General features: G+C 38.1%; 1 protein-coding gene across 2 annotated transcripts in view; it reads right to left on the bottom strand.

Annotated features, from left to right (window-relative positions):
• Window positions 1-7,013: 7,013 nt before the first annotated feature.
• The window catches only part of CR2 (complement C3d receptor 2), a 34,540-nt gene continuing 24,935 nt past the window's right edge, over window positions 7,014-16,618 (bottom strand). For both annotated transcript variants that reach the window (XM_060130338.1, XM_060130341.1), the window contains 4 exons: window positions 15,616-15,639; window positions 14,842-14,917; window positions 10,674-10,779; window positions 7,014-7,627 (listed from right to left, as the gene is read on the bottom strand). In XM_060130338.1, coding sequence (XP_059986321.1) covers window positions 10,689-10,779; window positions 14,842-14,917; window positions 15,616-15,639 — 191 coding nt within the window. In that variant the 3' untranslated portion in view covers window positions 7,014-7,627; window positions 10,674-10,688. The remainder of the gene's footprint in view (window positions 7,628-10,673; window positions 10,780-14,841; window positions 14,918-15,615; window positions 15,640-16,618) is intronic.

Genomic DNA, 16,618 nt, shown 5'->3' with positions numbered 1-16,618 from the left:
CGTCCCCAAGGGCCTCTAGGAACCAGATACGATCTCGGAGAAAATCGAAGTCAGGGGAAAGTGCAGCCGAGAGAAGTACCACACACACGGTTCCGCTCCCAGAGTCTGAGAAGCGTGGCGGAGGTTCCGGGACAAAAAGCTTTTGACCACAACTTCCCCTTGGTGAGCAACGTCTTGTTTACTCGCAGTTTGCATTGTTTCTAACAAGTATCACTCCCAAAGACCACCTTAGAGATCCAGGTACAGGAGGAAAATCTGGCAGCGTTTTCAGCTCCTTGATGTATTCCGCATGTGAGGATGGGCAGTTCCAGACAAAGGCGGTGGATTCTCACAACTTCGCTTTTATACACCCCTGCACGACTTTTCCCCTTCTCAAGAATCCACGTGGGTAGGTCACCTAAAGAAATGCCTGCTTTCTCTGTTGAAGCAACAGTTGCAGGCAGCATGCTCAGTGTACAGGGAATATGAAGAACCAATTTCTTTATGTTGAATTGAGATACACCAAGCCACTGAAAGATTTTTTAAACGAGAGTGACTTAATCAAATTTGCATTTTTAAAAATATGATGCTGTCTATAGTATAGAGACTGGATAGGAATAAGGCAATAGCGGAGACCAGCAAGGAGGCTTTTGCCATCATCTGGGTGGGGTTTGGTGGTGACTGTGACTGGGGATAAAGTAGACAATTAAGAAAGATATTGCAGATGAACAAAATTTACTCAAGCATTGGATTTTGGTTAATTTCTTTCTTAAAGTTAGTGGTGAGAAAAAGAAGGAAATCAATAGTTAGCCCGAGGATTCAAAATGAATGGTAGTGCTATTTATTGAAATAAGAAGTATGGGGGAGGGAAAGGTAAGAATGAAAAGATGAGAGAAATGGGAGTGTGTGGTAGGCAGAATAATGGTCCCCAAGATGTCCCTGTCCTATTCCCCACAACGTGTGATATGTCACCTTATGTGGCAAGAGGGATTTTGCAAGTGTGATTAAATTAAGGAGTTTGAGATGGGGAGATTATCCTGTATTATCTGGGTGGGCAACATAATCAAAGGGGTTCTTATAAGAGGAACGCAGCAGAACAAAGTGGGAAAAGGCAATGTCTGAAGCAGAGATTGGAGTGATGCTGCCACAAGCCAAGGAATGCCAGCTACCTCTAGAAGCTGGAAGAGGCAAGGAACAGATTCTTTTCTGGAGTTTTCAGAAAGAGTCAGTCCCACCAACACCTTGGTCCAGCCCTGTAATACTCATTTTAGACTTCTGACCTCCAGAATTGTTAAAACAAAAATCTGTGTTGTTTTAAGATTCAAAGTAATTTGTTATAGCAGTAACAGGAAATTAATATGGAGGAGGGAGGGTAACCTGATCAAGGGAGAATGTCAAAAGCTTTTTGGATTTTTAACTGAGAAAGTTATGGTCATTGGGCAAATGGAGTTTCATGACAGCCAGGAGGTGTGGGAATGTTCTAGGAAAAGTTTGGGAATATAGGTAGTTTGTTGATTATGAAGCTGGACTTCTAGTAAGGCCCGTAATGAGGACTTCTGAAAAGGAAATAGATGGAAGAGGGTTAAAAATCTCAGGAATTGTTGGGTCTGTTAAGGGAGAACATGTACAATAAACAATAGAAAGATCAGGATTCATCTAGAGGTTTTAAAAAATTTTTGTTGAAGTATAGTTGATGTACAATATTAGTTTCAGGTGTACAACATAGTGATTCAAATTTTTTATTGATTATATTCCATTTAAAGTTATTATTGGCTATATTCCCTGTGCTGTATGATATATATATATATATATATATATATATATAAGGTATGATGTACCTTATTTATTAATACATAGTAGTTTGTACCTCTTAGTTCCCTACCCCTATCTTGTCCCTCTCCCCCTCCCTCTCCCTACTGGTAACCACTAGTTTGTTCCTTATATCTGTGAGTCTGTTTCTGTTCTGTTATATTCATTCATTTTTTAAAATTAATTAATTAATTTGTTTTTATTTTTGGCTGTGTTGGGTCTTCATTGCTGCACGTGGGCTTCCTCTAGTTGCAGCAAGTGGGGGCTACTCTCCGTTGCGGTACGTGGGCTTCTCATTGCGGTGGCTTCTCTTGTTGCAGAGCATGGGCTCTAGGCACGCAGGCTTCAGTAGTTGTGGCATGCGGGCTCAGTAGTTGTGGCTCAAGGGCTCTAGAGTGCAGGCTCAGTAATTGTGGCACATGGGCTTAGTTGCTCTGAGGCATGTGGGATCTTCTGGGACCAGGGCTCAAACACGTGTCCCCTGCATTGGCAGGTGGGTTCTTAACCACTGCGCCACCAGGGAAGCCCTATATTCATCCTTCTGTTTTATTTTTTAGATTCCACATACAAATGATAACATACAGCATTTGTCTTTTTCTGTATGACTTATCAACCAGAGGTTTTTAACATTTTTGTGTATCATGGACCACTTTGCCTGTTTGATCAAGCAGGACTCCTTCTCAGAATTATTTTTTAAATGCAAAAAATAAAGTACATGGGATTACAAAGAACACTGGTTAAACTGAAATACAGTTCTAGCCACGAATTTTTGGAGGTCTGTGGTTCCTAAGACAAGAACTCCAGATTTAAAAATTAGTAGAAACAAGAGCCACTCATTTCTGAAGCAAGAGTCGAAACAAGTCGTATGGCGAGTGGAGTAATTCCAAATATCAAATGCTGTAGAGAGGAGAGGGGGATGAAGGTTGAAAAGATATTGTAGCAGATATTTCAGTAAATATGCTAGCTCTTTTCTCCTCCATGCATAGATATGATTCATGGTGGAATAAAGACACTCAAGGTTGAAAACTATTCTCTACTCAGTGTACTTTCACCGTTGGAGACCCATGTACACACAGTCCAGCAAACCTATATCACTCAGCATATACAGCCTTAGCTCACAAAAACAATCCAGAATACTGTTACTTCATTTGTCCCTTTTATTCAAGTCTCACTTCCTACCCTCACTAGTTGAGAAAGGGCAGTGTCCCAAAGGCCAGATATGTTCTTAATTTTCCATTCCTTTCCATTAGACTCTCTCCCAAGACTCTACTGCAAGAAACGTCTACTTTGATTACATCATTTACCACACCTCCTTTTTAATACTTTAATACCACTCTATCAAGGATTTGATATTATCCTTTCAAGATATTCTCTACAGAGCAACGGAAAAAGAAGCTAGATCATGGTAGACCATGGCAAAGGGAATAGAAGATTCAATTCCCCAGGCTTACCTCACATGCTATCAGAATATGCCACTCATTACCACTTCTTTTTACACTAATCTTCTAGCATCTGCTTTCTTCCCTCATATCTTGAAGGTTTTAGCTCCTAGCTCATGGCAAACTCCTCTACTGTTACTCCTGTCATAGTCCTCAGTGATTTGATATTCACAGTGATGGTATTTTCCAAATACCTGGCCTTTCGGCACCTTGACCTCTTCTCTGCCAATGATCTTGTTCTTCCTTCTACTCTGCCACTTATGCCCATGGCCATACTTTAGACCCTGTCATCCTCAATTACTATAATCCCTTCATAATTTTGGCCATCCCACTGTCCAACCACCAGTCCTATCCTTCTATTTCACCTCTAGTACCCTGATCCCAACAATCTTTGTATCTCTCAGTACCTACAGTCCATTGATCTTACCGCCATCTTTCAATCTCAAACCCCCTTAGTGTCCTCACTTTCATCCTTACCAGGTTAAATTCCATGGTCGATCATTATAATCACTATCTTGCATACAACCTCGGCTTCTTTGCCCTTCTCCCACTTTATCATATTTATTAAATGAACAATCTTGGTTAGATTCATTTCTCCATAATTTTGCCCCTGTACCCATGAAATTGAACATGGTTGGAGAAAAACACATATCCATGGGAACTAGTCTGTTTAATGACAACTCATTTCAAATGGACCTTTGTAATGCTGCCTGGTGTTCTTACTATAGTTACCTAGTCCATTTACTCTCTCATTCTTCCAAGAGACTATTTCAAATTTTTTATTTTGACATTGAACTCTGATTTCTCCTCCATCATTCTTAGTCTCTGTTTATAGCTTCACTTCTTTTTTTTTTTCCAGAAAAAAAATCAAAGAAAACTTCCACAAACTTCTCTCATTACTTAACACCAATACCTCTATCTGGTTTATATAGTTTCCTTATCTCCTCTTAGTATGGTTATACTGTTCACACCCTTATCGAAGGCTAACTTCTCCACTGGTGCACTAGATTCAATTTGTTCTTACTTGCTCAAAGACATCACTCCAGGAATTCCCCTCTTTCTCCAGAATCATTATTTTCCCCCTTTCTACTGGATTTTACCATAAGCATGCAAAAAAATTTCTCCAAATGCAGCAGACATAGTCCCTCTTTGATTTTTTTTGGTTTGTTTGTTTTTGTTTGTTCTATTGTGTTTTGTTTTGGTTTTTTTTCATCTAATGTTTCTTTTGCTTGGAACACTTTCTGACCAGATATCTATCTGCATGGCTACCTCCATCATCTCCTTGAGTTTTTTTGCTCAAATGTGATGTTCTCAGTGAAGCCTTCTCTGGCCACTATTTACAATTGCACGTCCATTCGGAACTTCCTTTCCTCTTTCTCTGCTTCATATAATTTTTAAAATTTTACTTATGTTTTCATTTTATTTCCATCTGACAATCTGCTTGTTGTCTGCCTCTCTTCACTAGAATAAAAGCTACATGAGAGAACATGTCCATTTATCACTGCTATATCCCACAACCTAAAACACTGCTTAGCACACAAGAATGATTTCTACTATTGTTTGTTAAGTGAATAAATGAAATGAGTAAATCAGCTAAGGTCAACCCCTTTTTCAGAAAATTTGGTGGTCAAGAGAAGGGAGATAGTTTAAGAGAGAAAGCATGGATGGTTTGGGGAGGATTTGTTTTCAGGCTTGAGGGTGGAAATTTGTTGCTTTAACTGGGCCCCTTCTTCTGGAATTGGGCCCCTGATTTTTCCTCTTTTCCACAGTTCCATGTGGTTCAGGTGGACCAAGGTTTCTCAAATACAACACTATTGACACGTTGAGCAGACAATTCTCTGTTTGGGGGGCTGTCCTGTGCACTATAAGATGTTTAGCAGCATCTCTGACTTCTACCCACTAGATGCCAGTAGCACTCCCCTCCTCCAGCTGTAACAATCACAAACGTCTATAGACATTGCCAAATGTCCTCTGCAGGGAGGAGGTGTGAGTGCCCCACTTGAGAACAACTGAGGTAGATCAATCCTATCCCTAGCTCTAAGCCTGGACAAGCAGCCTAGGCCTTGTCATCTGCTTATTTCACTGCTCTCATCCTAGTAAATGGTTGAAATGGGGACATGTGACCCTAGTTGGACAAATCAGAGGTAATGAAGGCACTTTTGCAGGAGTTATTGGACAAAAGAAGTTCATTGTGCTGGAATGCTAAGCTGACGAGACGTGCACTTGGCATCGTGAACAAACATTTTGCCCGTTTTTAGGGAGTGTCTATCAGAGAATGAGTCCAGCAAGAAAAAAACAGAACCAGGGAATGGAACAGAGTCCTGAGGATATGATTTGAATAGTTAATTCCCATTTTAACTGAAGCCAGCTGCATGCTTGACCTTTTCTCTCATGTGGCATAATAAAATTCCTTTTTGGTTTAAGCCAGTGTGAGATGGATTTCTGTCACTTGCAGCTGAATGGGTACTGGCTTGAACATATTTGTAGGTGGAAAGAATAAGCCAGTGATGAGAGATGGTATTACTGAGGGAACAATATCCTGGAAGAAACAGAAAGGAATGAGAAGAGAACTGTATAGTCTGTAAAAAGTGGTAGGTGGAAATGAGAATAAGGATGAGTGGGTATAAATAAGCTTGAAGGTAAAGGGAGAGGAAATAGAGTTATCCTGTGATGTTTTCATCCTCTGCTATGATAAAGAAGGAGAATAGAGTAGAGATGAAGGTATAATAGAGCAGATGGCTTGAGGTGCAAGAACAGACAAGTTGTAGAAAGGAAAATGGTACTGACTGTGAATGAATAAGATACCAAACAGCATACTACTTCTGGGTATATATCCAAAAGAACTGAAAGCAATGTCTTGAAGAGATATCTATACACCCATGTTCATAGCAGCATTACAACCTAAATGTCCACTGATGGATGAATGGAATAAAAAATATTGTCTATACATACAGTGAAATATTGTTCAGTCTGAAAAAAAATTCTGACACATGCTACAACATAGATGGACCTTGAGGACACTATACTAAGTGAAATAAACCTGTCACAAAAAGACAAATACTGTATGGTTGCATTTATATGAGGTATCTAAAGTAGTCAAATTCATAGAAATGGAAAAGTAGAATGGTGGTTGGCAGGGGCTGAAGGATGAAGAGAATGTGGAGTTACTGTTTAATGGATATAGAGCTTCAGTTTTGTAAGATGAAAAAGTTCTGGAGATCTGTTGCATAGCAATGTGAATATACTTAACGCTTCTATACTTCTGAACTGTACACTAAAAATGGTTAAGATCGTAAATTTTATGTTACATGTTTTTTTAACCACAATTTCTTTAAAAAAAAAGATGTCAAACAGCATACACAGTCTGAGAGAAAATGGGGAGAGTAAATCTGTGGTAGCCAATGAGCAAGATCTTATTTTCTCAATATTGAAATGGTGGAACAGAGCAAACTGACAGCTGGATTTAGAGTGTGGAAGGAGAGAATGAGTGCCCTGGGGGAAAGTATTGGCTTGCTAAGCCTTGAGGATGAGGGAACTGAGTTTGGGGTTTGAGAGTTTGGCTAACATGACGAAGTGGTGGGATCCAGAATGCATCAACGTTAAATCAGGAACTCTAAAAACCCTAAGACTATGTCGTTATTCAAGAGTTCATTGACTCCAGAAAAAAAAAAAATCACATAAGGCAAGTGTTTTTCTTTAAAGACAACATTTATTTGAATGATGAATGTACACATTATCAAATGACATTTTACAAGCAACTACAGTTACTTCAGAATTAAACTTCAGAATTAAAACTTGACTCCCATAATTTACAAAAATTGTGCAAATTGGAATTACTGAGTGATTATGCAAAGGTAAAGTACATACGATGAGAAAAACTCAAACCAAGAGGAAATAAAAGTGAAACATTTAACTATATCAGAGAAAGATACTCCTATTAAAATAAAATCAGACTTCCCCCAAAATGTATGCCCATCATAGCCACAGGATATGCTTCATACTTTGCTTAAATAATTTAAACCACACTACAACCAAAAGTATATGGTAACAGTGAGTAGGCTGATTATAAAAAGAAGAGTCTAGACACAAGGACAGCTCTTTTTAGTGCCTTCCTGAAAAAGGTGACAATTTTCAGAGCTATTTAACTGTTTATATCCATAGCCTGGCTCCAAGTATGTCACAGGTGAGGCTTCAAAAGTCCTTGAAGAGCACGTAGCAGTAAAACTGGGCTTCCATCTTTATCATCAAGCAAATTTTCTTTGTTCTGCTTGAGGCTAAGTGCATATAGGAGCTAAAACTTATGAAATAATCTCACTGATGTTGAGACCATGCCAACAGACTTGCTGATATTAGGTTTCTCTCCAACCAATGTTCAGTTGGGTTCCAAGCAACAAGGCATACTGAAATAGATGAATTTCTATTTAGGAGACAGCATGAAAGGCAGTGGTATAACTCAAAGTTTAAATATGAGCTTTAACATTCTCTCTCTATATACCAATTAAAAGTGCTATAAATAATGGAGCATCAAGCCTATGAGAAGGTATCATTCAATTAAGTGGTCCTTCTTCATATAACATGAAGTAAAGCAAATAATAATTAAATTTTATACTGATAAATATGAATAAAAATAAATGAGGGAGAAATTGAAGCAATGGTTTCATTCTCACTCATTCAAATATTCATTCAACAAACACTTAGGTAATAACTTTACTTTGGGTTCCCACGGCTTTGGATTTAGAGATCACTCTGGTAGTCTCTCCTGTTCTCTTCTTCTCTTTGGCTATGACTCACTAGCAACAAGGAAGCTTTTCTTCCTCAACTGCCACAGCAGTTTTTCTGTATCTTGTTTTTAGCACTTAATCTTACACTATGATATGTATATGTCTTATTTTTGTTACTAAAATAAGTTCCAAGAGGGCAGAGGTGGTATCTTTATTTTATATCTTATAGATTATGTAGGAGAAAGCAGCTTGAAGTCAGATTGGAGCTTGAATTCTACCTTTGCTAATTACTGACCCCCAAGTCTTTGGCCAAGAGAGCCTTTTCGCCTTGGTTTTCTCAGCTGGGATATTATATGCTCACCTAGGTATTATCTTGGAATAATACACACCTTTTAAAGCTATAATGAGGGCTAAATGAGATAAGGCATGAAAGAGCCTCAGCGTACGGCCTGGGCTTAGCAAACTGTCAAATGTTCACACCCTTTTCCTCCTGGGAACCTCAGGGGGACTCTTCATGTTGCCTGTCAACCTTTCTATACTCCCTATCATTCAGGCTTCAACTCTCATGGTGACTGTTTAATACCTTCTCATTTCTCCTTAAATCTCTAACATCTCCTTTCCTAATCTCCCTCTCAGCTGATCATTTTTCTTTTTATTCACCTAGAAAACAGAAGCAACAGAAGAGAACTTCCACATGTGCTTTCATCATCACATCTCCCCACCTACCTTCATCTGCACCCATATATTCTACCTTCCCTCCTGTTACTAAGGCCATGCTCCTATCTAAGCTCTACTCCTCTGCTTAAGTCCTAGATCCCACTCCTAGCTTACCCAGATGTTGCTCCAGCAATTCTTCCTTTTATTTCCTGCCATCATTTTCCCCCTTCCTGCTAAATATTCTCTTCAGCTTACAGGAATAACAGCTATTCCTCCACTCTTAAAAATACTTCCCTTTACTTCTTATTCTTGCCATTACTCTACTTACCTGCTCCTCTTTATAGAAAAACTCCTTGAAAGAGTTAATATCTCCGATTTCTCTCCTTTCATTCTCTCTTAAGGTCACTTCAATCAGCTCTAATTTGCCTCTTTCCTCTACACCAAAACTGCACTTGTCAAGTTCACCAGCAAATCTTGTGCTGCTAAACACAACGGTCAGTTTTCACGACTAATCTTTCCCGATCTCTCAGCAGCATTTGACAGGGTCTATCACTCCCTCCTCATTAAAGTTCTCTCTTTGCCTGACTCTAGAGCACCACACTCTGGGGTTCTGTCCTGTATCAGAGCTGCTTCTTTACCCCTGTTTTGGCTCCTCCCCACTCCATGACTCCTAATGTTGGAGGATCCAGGGCTCAGCACTTGGACATTTCCTCTTCGCTAGCCTCTTTCACCCCCTTGATGATCTTACTCGGTTTCATTATTCTGTACATCCATATACTGACAAGGCCCAAATTTGTATGCCAAGCCTGGTCCTATTCCCAAAGTGCTGACCTGTACATCCAGCTACCTTTCCGGCACTTGTATGTGGATGTCTATTAGATTATCTCACACTTAACATCTCCAAAGTGGAACTCATTTTTCTCCCCAGTCTTGCTTTTCATTCTCAGTTGTCGTAATTAATGGCAATTCTGTCCTTCCAGTTACTCAGGCCAAAAAACCCAGGCATCATCATAGACTCCTCCCTTTTTCTCATATCCTGATACAAATTGTCAGCAAACTCTACTGTCACTATCTCAAAAATGCATGCAGAATCTGAACTCTTCTCACCAGCTTGTTGGTAGCCACTCACAATTTATTGGAGTTCTGTGATAGGGTCCACAGGGATTCCCCATCTTCTACCCATGGCTACCTACATTCTCTTCTTAACACAGCAGTTAAAGTGATCATTTGCTTCTCTGCTTAAAACCCTCCAGTGGTTCCCATCTCAGAATAAACACTACGCTCATTACAATGACCTAGCATACTCTGTAGGATCCACCATCCTCACCCTCCTCCTGTACCTCTCTGGTTTCGTCTCTGCCACTCTCTCCCTTGGTCAGTCCATGCAAGGCCACACTGCAGCAGGAACACACCACCTTATTATGATCTTTGCACTTACTGTTCTTTCTTCCTGGAATGCTCTTTCCTTTACAAGGCTAGCTCCTTCACATTAGTCTTTGCTCAAATGTCATTTTTTTTTATTTTTATTTTTTTGCGGTACGCGGGCCTCTCACTGCTGTGGCCTCTCCCGTTGCGGAGCACAGGCTCCAGACGCGCAGGCCCAGCGGCCATGGCTCACAGGCCCAGCCGCTCCGCGACATGTGGGATCCTCCCGGACCGGGGGCACGAACCCGTGTCCCCTGCATCGGCAGGCGGACTCCCAACCACTGCTCCACCAGGGAAGCCCCTCAAATGTCATTTTCTTAGTGAGAACTTCTCTTCCAACTACCCTGCCCTATCTATCCCCTTTCCTGCTTTCTTTTCCTCCACAATACTTATCATGTTCTTATTTATCTTATTCTTAATTATTTTGCTATTTATTTAGATATTTGTTGAATAGATGAATAAATTTTAACAAAAACAGGGACATAGTTGGCAATGTGAAATAGATGTTAACAATTTTTGTGCATGATTAGTAAAGATGTGCAACAGAACCATATATATTTAGTACTATGCTTAGTGATAAATTTAAATGGAAGGAAATTTTGACATATAAATTAATAAGAATATTTAAAATTTCATTAGATACCCGTTTGTCTTCTGATTAGTTTGCTAGGTTGTATGGATCAACAGAATATACTTCCAGTGTTTCTAAACGAACGTCTTCTTTACGGCTTGTATTTGTATAGTAATTGCTAAATGGAAGAAAAAAGAAAAAAGAAATTCTTTACTTATTGGCCATGATTACTATAAAGGTGTAAAAGTTGTTTCCTTTCCATAATTCCCAACACCAGGTAAGTACTTTTCATGGATGATTTCATTTTATTGTCTTAAATATCCTATGAAGTAACCCCCGTTTTTTGGAAAGACCCATAAAAACAACTTGCTAAGCTGCTAAGTATCCGAGACAGAAGTTGATATTAGGCAGGACTCTTAATGACTAATAACTATGACTCCCAGATTGAAAAAATGTCATAAGCTTTCATTTTATAATATGATCATAAATTTACCTTTGGGGAACCAATCTTCCAATCTAACTTAAAAAGAAAGTTTTTAGATTTGATGTTTAATTCAAAATCCTTACATAGTCATGCAGTACTAAAAGCTTTAAATTATTTTGAAGACATTTTTACTTTTATTCTTTGAAAGCACATGTACTTTGCTGTGTTTCTAAAACTCTTTGCCAAAATTAGCAAAGGACAACAAAATGTGATTGTACTATCATGTAGAACTCTGAGATAAAGTAATACAAAATTATTGGGGAAGAAAGATTACTGTTGAGGGTACTTACAGCCTGTCACTCACTATCATATTTAAGAGGTCAACTTACATATTTAAGGGGAATATACATTAAAATTATTACAAAATGGTAACTTTTAGGTTAATGTGAGATTTAGGTTTTATTAAAATATCTTAGAAGACAAGAAAAAAATAACATAGTCTCTTCTTCACGTGTTAGGATGACTTTTAAAAATATTTAATTTTGTTACTAGACATCAATTTTCGAATGATTCGTTACTCATCTTACTTACAAAAAGTATTTAAGGCAACTCAAATGTCTACATCAAGTATCAGAAACTAAATTGAAGTCAGTTAAAAAATGGAAATAAAACAAGTGAGTGATGCTTAAGAATTTAGTTTAACATATATATTTGGTTCATATCAACTGAGACACTTAAATATAGTATTTGATAAAAACATGTTAATAACCTTAATAATCAGACTGGAACATTATGAATTGTTTGAGCTTGTAGGCATTCCTGAAGTTTGCAAATTTTCCTACACATGCAATGCTCTGATAGCAAACTTAGAAGCAGGAAGGAAGGAGATAGAGACCACATTTTCTATTTTACTTAAATTTCTATTTAAATTACCCTTGGCTAAAATTATCTTCTAACTTCCTGTGAGGAAAGCCATGCAAATGACATCCCTAGTTTTGTTTTCTTGAGACATTTTTCTGTCTTGAATTCTGTGAAACTATTTTCCCCTTTCATCTTACTTCTGACTGTTCCTTCCCCTCCTGCCTCTTAAGCATTACTGTCCTTCTGAGATCTGTTCTCATCCCTATTTTAATCTTCTATGTTCTGTTTAGTACCAAGGCTTCAATTGTGATTTAAATGTCATCTACCTGAGTCCAGTCCTCTCTCTTGATTCCTACGTCATGGGTGCCTGGAAGTAGTAGGTCAGAACTGAACTCATCATCTTTCCCCACAAACATGTCCCTCCCTTCTTTTGATGAACCATTGGGTCCACCCAGTGACATCTGCTTGACTCATTCTTTGTGTCCCCTTCTCCCCACATTCATCAATTCACTAAATCCTGGAAAGCCTATCTTCTTCATAGTGAAAGTATTTCTTACATCTATTCCATCCTCTTGAGCCCCACCACTGCTGCTTTGGTTGACAGCCCAGTACCGCCCCTTCTTTTAAAAATGCAAATCTGAACGTATTGTTTCTTTGCTTAAGATTCTACAGGATAAACACCAATTCCTTGTCATCACATGCAAGGCTTTTGATGATCTAGCTCTTGACCATCTTTCCAGATTTCCCCAAAACTGTTAAATTAAACATTAGTTCAATGGGATGTTAAAAGCATTCATTATATGAGAAAAAAAAAAGTTCTGCAGTCCAACTAGTTTGAGAGATTAGTTTTTAAAAAATTAAACAGGCGTCTTTATTGTAGGACTTTAAATATTCTCATGGTCATTGTGAATCACCATGAGAAAAATGTAGTATGAATTATTTCCCAATCTTTTTTGATCAGAGAGCACTGTTTCTCCTGAAATCATTCACAAAACCAGGGTAATGTGATACATACTCTGATAAACACTACTGCCAAAAGTACATCTCAAATGTAGACCCTTGCAAGACCAACTGTGCTCAGACCCTCCCAGGCTTAGAGCAAACTATTCAGGTTCAAAGATGCCACTATTACATAGTTTCAATGTAACTCCTTCATGTCTGATGCCTGCACTAGGCATTATAGAACTGTGAACAGTGTAATCAGATCATTTAGATAGATCCAAGTGACTGGGCATGTTAAAGTAATTTTGCTGGAGTTTGTGGGTGACATGTTTAGGGTGACATGACTTGGTCATCCCCCACTGGAAGTTACCTGAGATTTGGTAAGACTTCACATAATTATCCTCCCTAACACTAGCATGTATGGAGACTTAAGAACCTGAGTACGTGCAACATTTCCAGGCTGATACCTGATGATATCATTTGCTAAAAATGTATCCTTTGCACCTATCAGAATATTCTGTAATTTCCACAAGGTTTATATGGTCAGGGGGGTCTTTTATGCCACTCCTCCACATAAACCTATGCTACCTTCACCTTCAATCACCATCACACATACTATTTTCCCAGTCATGTCAACTGCTTATGTAGTTCTCGTAATATGTGATGGAATGACAAGCCTCTGGGTCTTTGCTCAAACTGCTCCTTCTACCTGGAATACCTTTCTCCCCTTGTTTACACTCTCTTGAGATGCATCTGAAATATCTCCTCCACTATGGAAACTTTTCTGATTAACATTCCCAAGCACTGTCCATTTGATTGTGTCCTCACCAAATATCACATGACCCACTATGGCAACATTACTTTATGGATACAAATGTTTTCTAAAAAGAATAAGTTAAAATGTAAAAGTATGTCTAATTTCTGGTTAATAAAACATAGCAAAATATAGAAACCTAGTAGTGTATTTAAGGAGTCATGAAAACAACCAAGTGAGAGAAAAGATTACTTGAACAAATAGAAAGGCTTAGTAAATTCTGAATGGGAAAGCATTACAGAAAGTGTGCCAGTTTTCAACGGTTAATCCATAAACTTAAATGCAATCACAACATATCTGTTTTTAGAAAATGACAAATCATCTAATACTCCTGTAAAAACAAACAGAAGAGAGAGGAAAAGCTCAAAAAATTATAGTGACGGGGTTCTTGCTTTATCAGATATTATAATAGTAGAAAGCTATACTATGTAAACACAAAGTGGTTTGTGATAGAATAGACAGATCACTACAACAAAAACAACAGAAGAATCCAGAAACACCATACATCCAGCTATGTTAATTATTTGACATATGATCAAGTTAGAACTAACCTTCTAGAAAGTCATTTGGCTATATTTACTAAGCATCTAAATGTTCATACACTTATCCCTAGCAATTCTAGGAATCTAGGCTAAGGAAATAAGGAGATGTAGAAAAAGTTTCTTTAAAGGTGTTTCTCATATCTTATTTATTATCAAAATAAATGTGGAAGCAACCTAAAATTTCCACAATATAGATACATATAATAGAAAAAATACGCAATTAAGTAGGTAAGAAGAAAACATGATTTAATAAAAAAAAATCTGTACATGAGGCTAAATGAAAAAAAAAATTAAGGCAGGAGACTCTAAGGCCAAAATTTCAGTTTTAAAAGGAAAAAGATAAATAAGAAAAATGATCATACCTGTATAGGAACGTACCAAATACCTACAGTTGTTATGACTGGGATTTTTTTCTGTTTTCCAGATTTTTTATTATGTATAAATAAACATAATCTGATCTGAATAAACACCATTCAAATAAAATTAGTTTGTTATCTTTTAAGTTCTTACAGAAAGGGCCTTCTATTTAACACAAGATACCTTATTGCAGTTATCCCACTGCAGTATTTATTTCATTTAACTTGTCCTTCTGTGTTTAGTTTCAGGCAAGAAGTCAAAATCTTTTGTGCGTTTTGATCAAGCATGCGTTGAACTTACCGTTCTCTGTGTTTTAATATCATGCGTAAGGTGATAGCACCCAAGCAGAAAAGAGTGACTACCCCTGCCGAAAAACCTAGAAAACAAATCAGAGTATCAAATGCTAGAAAAATGTGACCTACCTTGTTTTGAAGTGACTGTGGGGCCTATTCCTAGTGGTGGGGAAAATGTTACGTGACTTTTCTACTTGTTCTTCTTCAGCCATATAAATACTGAATTCCTAGATCATCGTATGTGGGCCTAAAGTTTTGGATTCAGTCCAGTCCATATTTAATCTAAAGGACCAACCATTTGACCACAGGGCTCCAGTCAAGTTTCTGTTGAGCTTTTCTGTTCTTTTCAGTTTTATCAGTAATATTCTTGTCACTGGGGTGAAATTAGGAGCTCAGGACACCAGGATCCCATGACTTTGCATAGCAACATTTAACTCTCGGTTGTGAAATATATTTTGTTACTGCAGAATAAGCCAGCCTATTTTGATAGTAACCAAATCATGCAAAAGATCAAGAGTTAAACTAAATTTTTGGTAAACTTTAACTTTCAATTTAAAAACTGGGAATAGCTGTTCAAGTCATTTATTCCATGCTATCCAAAAGTGACAGTTTGTGATGTGAAGTGCACATTAAAAGATACTTAAAACACTAAAAAAAAAGATAACTTCTTATGGGTTAAAGTGAAAAAAAAATTAGCAGTCAGGATATAGGGCCTCACATTTTACATACATTTTTATAAATCACCATTAGAAGTTTTCTTCAAGTATTTAAGAAAACTTACCACAAATAAGAGGAACAAGTGAGCCTAAGGAGAATACAAAATCATGAAAATATTAGTCTAGTTGCATGGTTCCACATATCTCGAAGTCCCATTGTAATGTCCCAGAAATTAATCTCAGCCCCCTCCTCTCTAAGTCTACTTAAAAAGAGATATTGGAACCCTGAATTATACCCACTCTTTCTTTTTTTTTTTTTAATAAATGTATTTATTTATTTATTTAGGGCTGTATTGGGTCTTCGTTGCTGCATGCAGGTTTTCGCTAGCTGCGGCGAGAGGGGACTACTCTTTGTTGTGGTGTGTGGGTTTCTCATTGCAGTGGCTTCTCTTGTTGCAGAGCATGGGCTCTAGGCGCATGGGCTTCAGTAGCTGTGGCACACGCGGGCTTCAGTAGTTGTGGCTCGTGGGCTCCATAACACAGGCTCAGTAGTTGTGGCGCACGGGCATAGTTGCTCCGTGGTGTGTGGGATCTTCCCGGACCAGGGTTCGAACCTGTGTCCCCTGCATTGGCAGGCGGATTCTTAACCACTGTGCCACCAGGGAAGTCCCTACCCACTTTTTCTTCATTTCTTATGTAACAACTCCCTTCGCCTTTACATTTTTTTTCCACCTTAATTAAGTTGGGGTAGTTCATCCATGAAAAAAAACAATAAAATCAGCTTTATAATCAGGGATTTCTCAGGTCAGAATGCAAACATTAACTGTTACAACAGGTTGGTTAACATATTTTTGGAGGCCCCTGTCATATTGCTAAGCACTTATAAATCAAGATTCAGCAATAACAGAAGTCTCAGCAGCAACTCCTTTCAAAATACAGTCTGTATCTGTGGATTCAACAACCACAGATCAAAAATATTCAAAAAAGCAAAAAATTTCAGAAAGTTCCAAAAAGCAAAACTCACACTGCAAGCCCAGCAACCATTTACATTGTTTTAGGTATAATAAGTAATCTAGAAATGATTTAAAGTATATGGGAGGATATGCACAGGTTATATGCAAGTATTAT

The sequence above is a fragment of the Lagenorhynchus albirostris genome, chromosome 2, assembly GCF_949774975.1.
Source record: "Lagenorhynchus albirostris chromosome 2, mLagAlb1.1, whole genome shotgun sequence".
Classification (NCBI taxonomy): Eukaryota; Metazoa; Chordata; class Mammalia; order Artiodactyla; family Delphinidae; genus Lagenorhynchus; species Lagenorhynchus albirostris.
The sequence above is the reverse complement of the archived record's forward strand: the minus strand, read 5'-3'. Positions and strand labels throughout refer to the sequence as shown.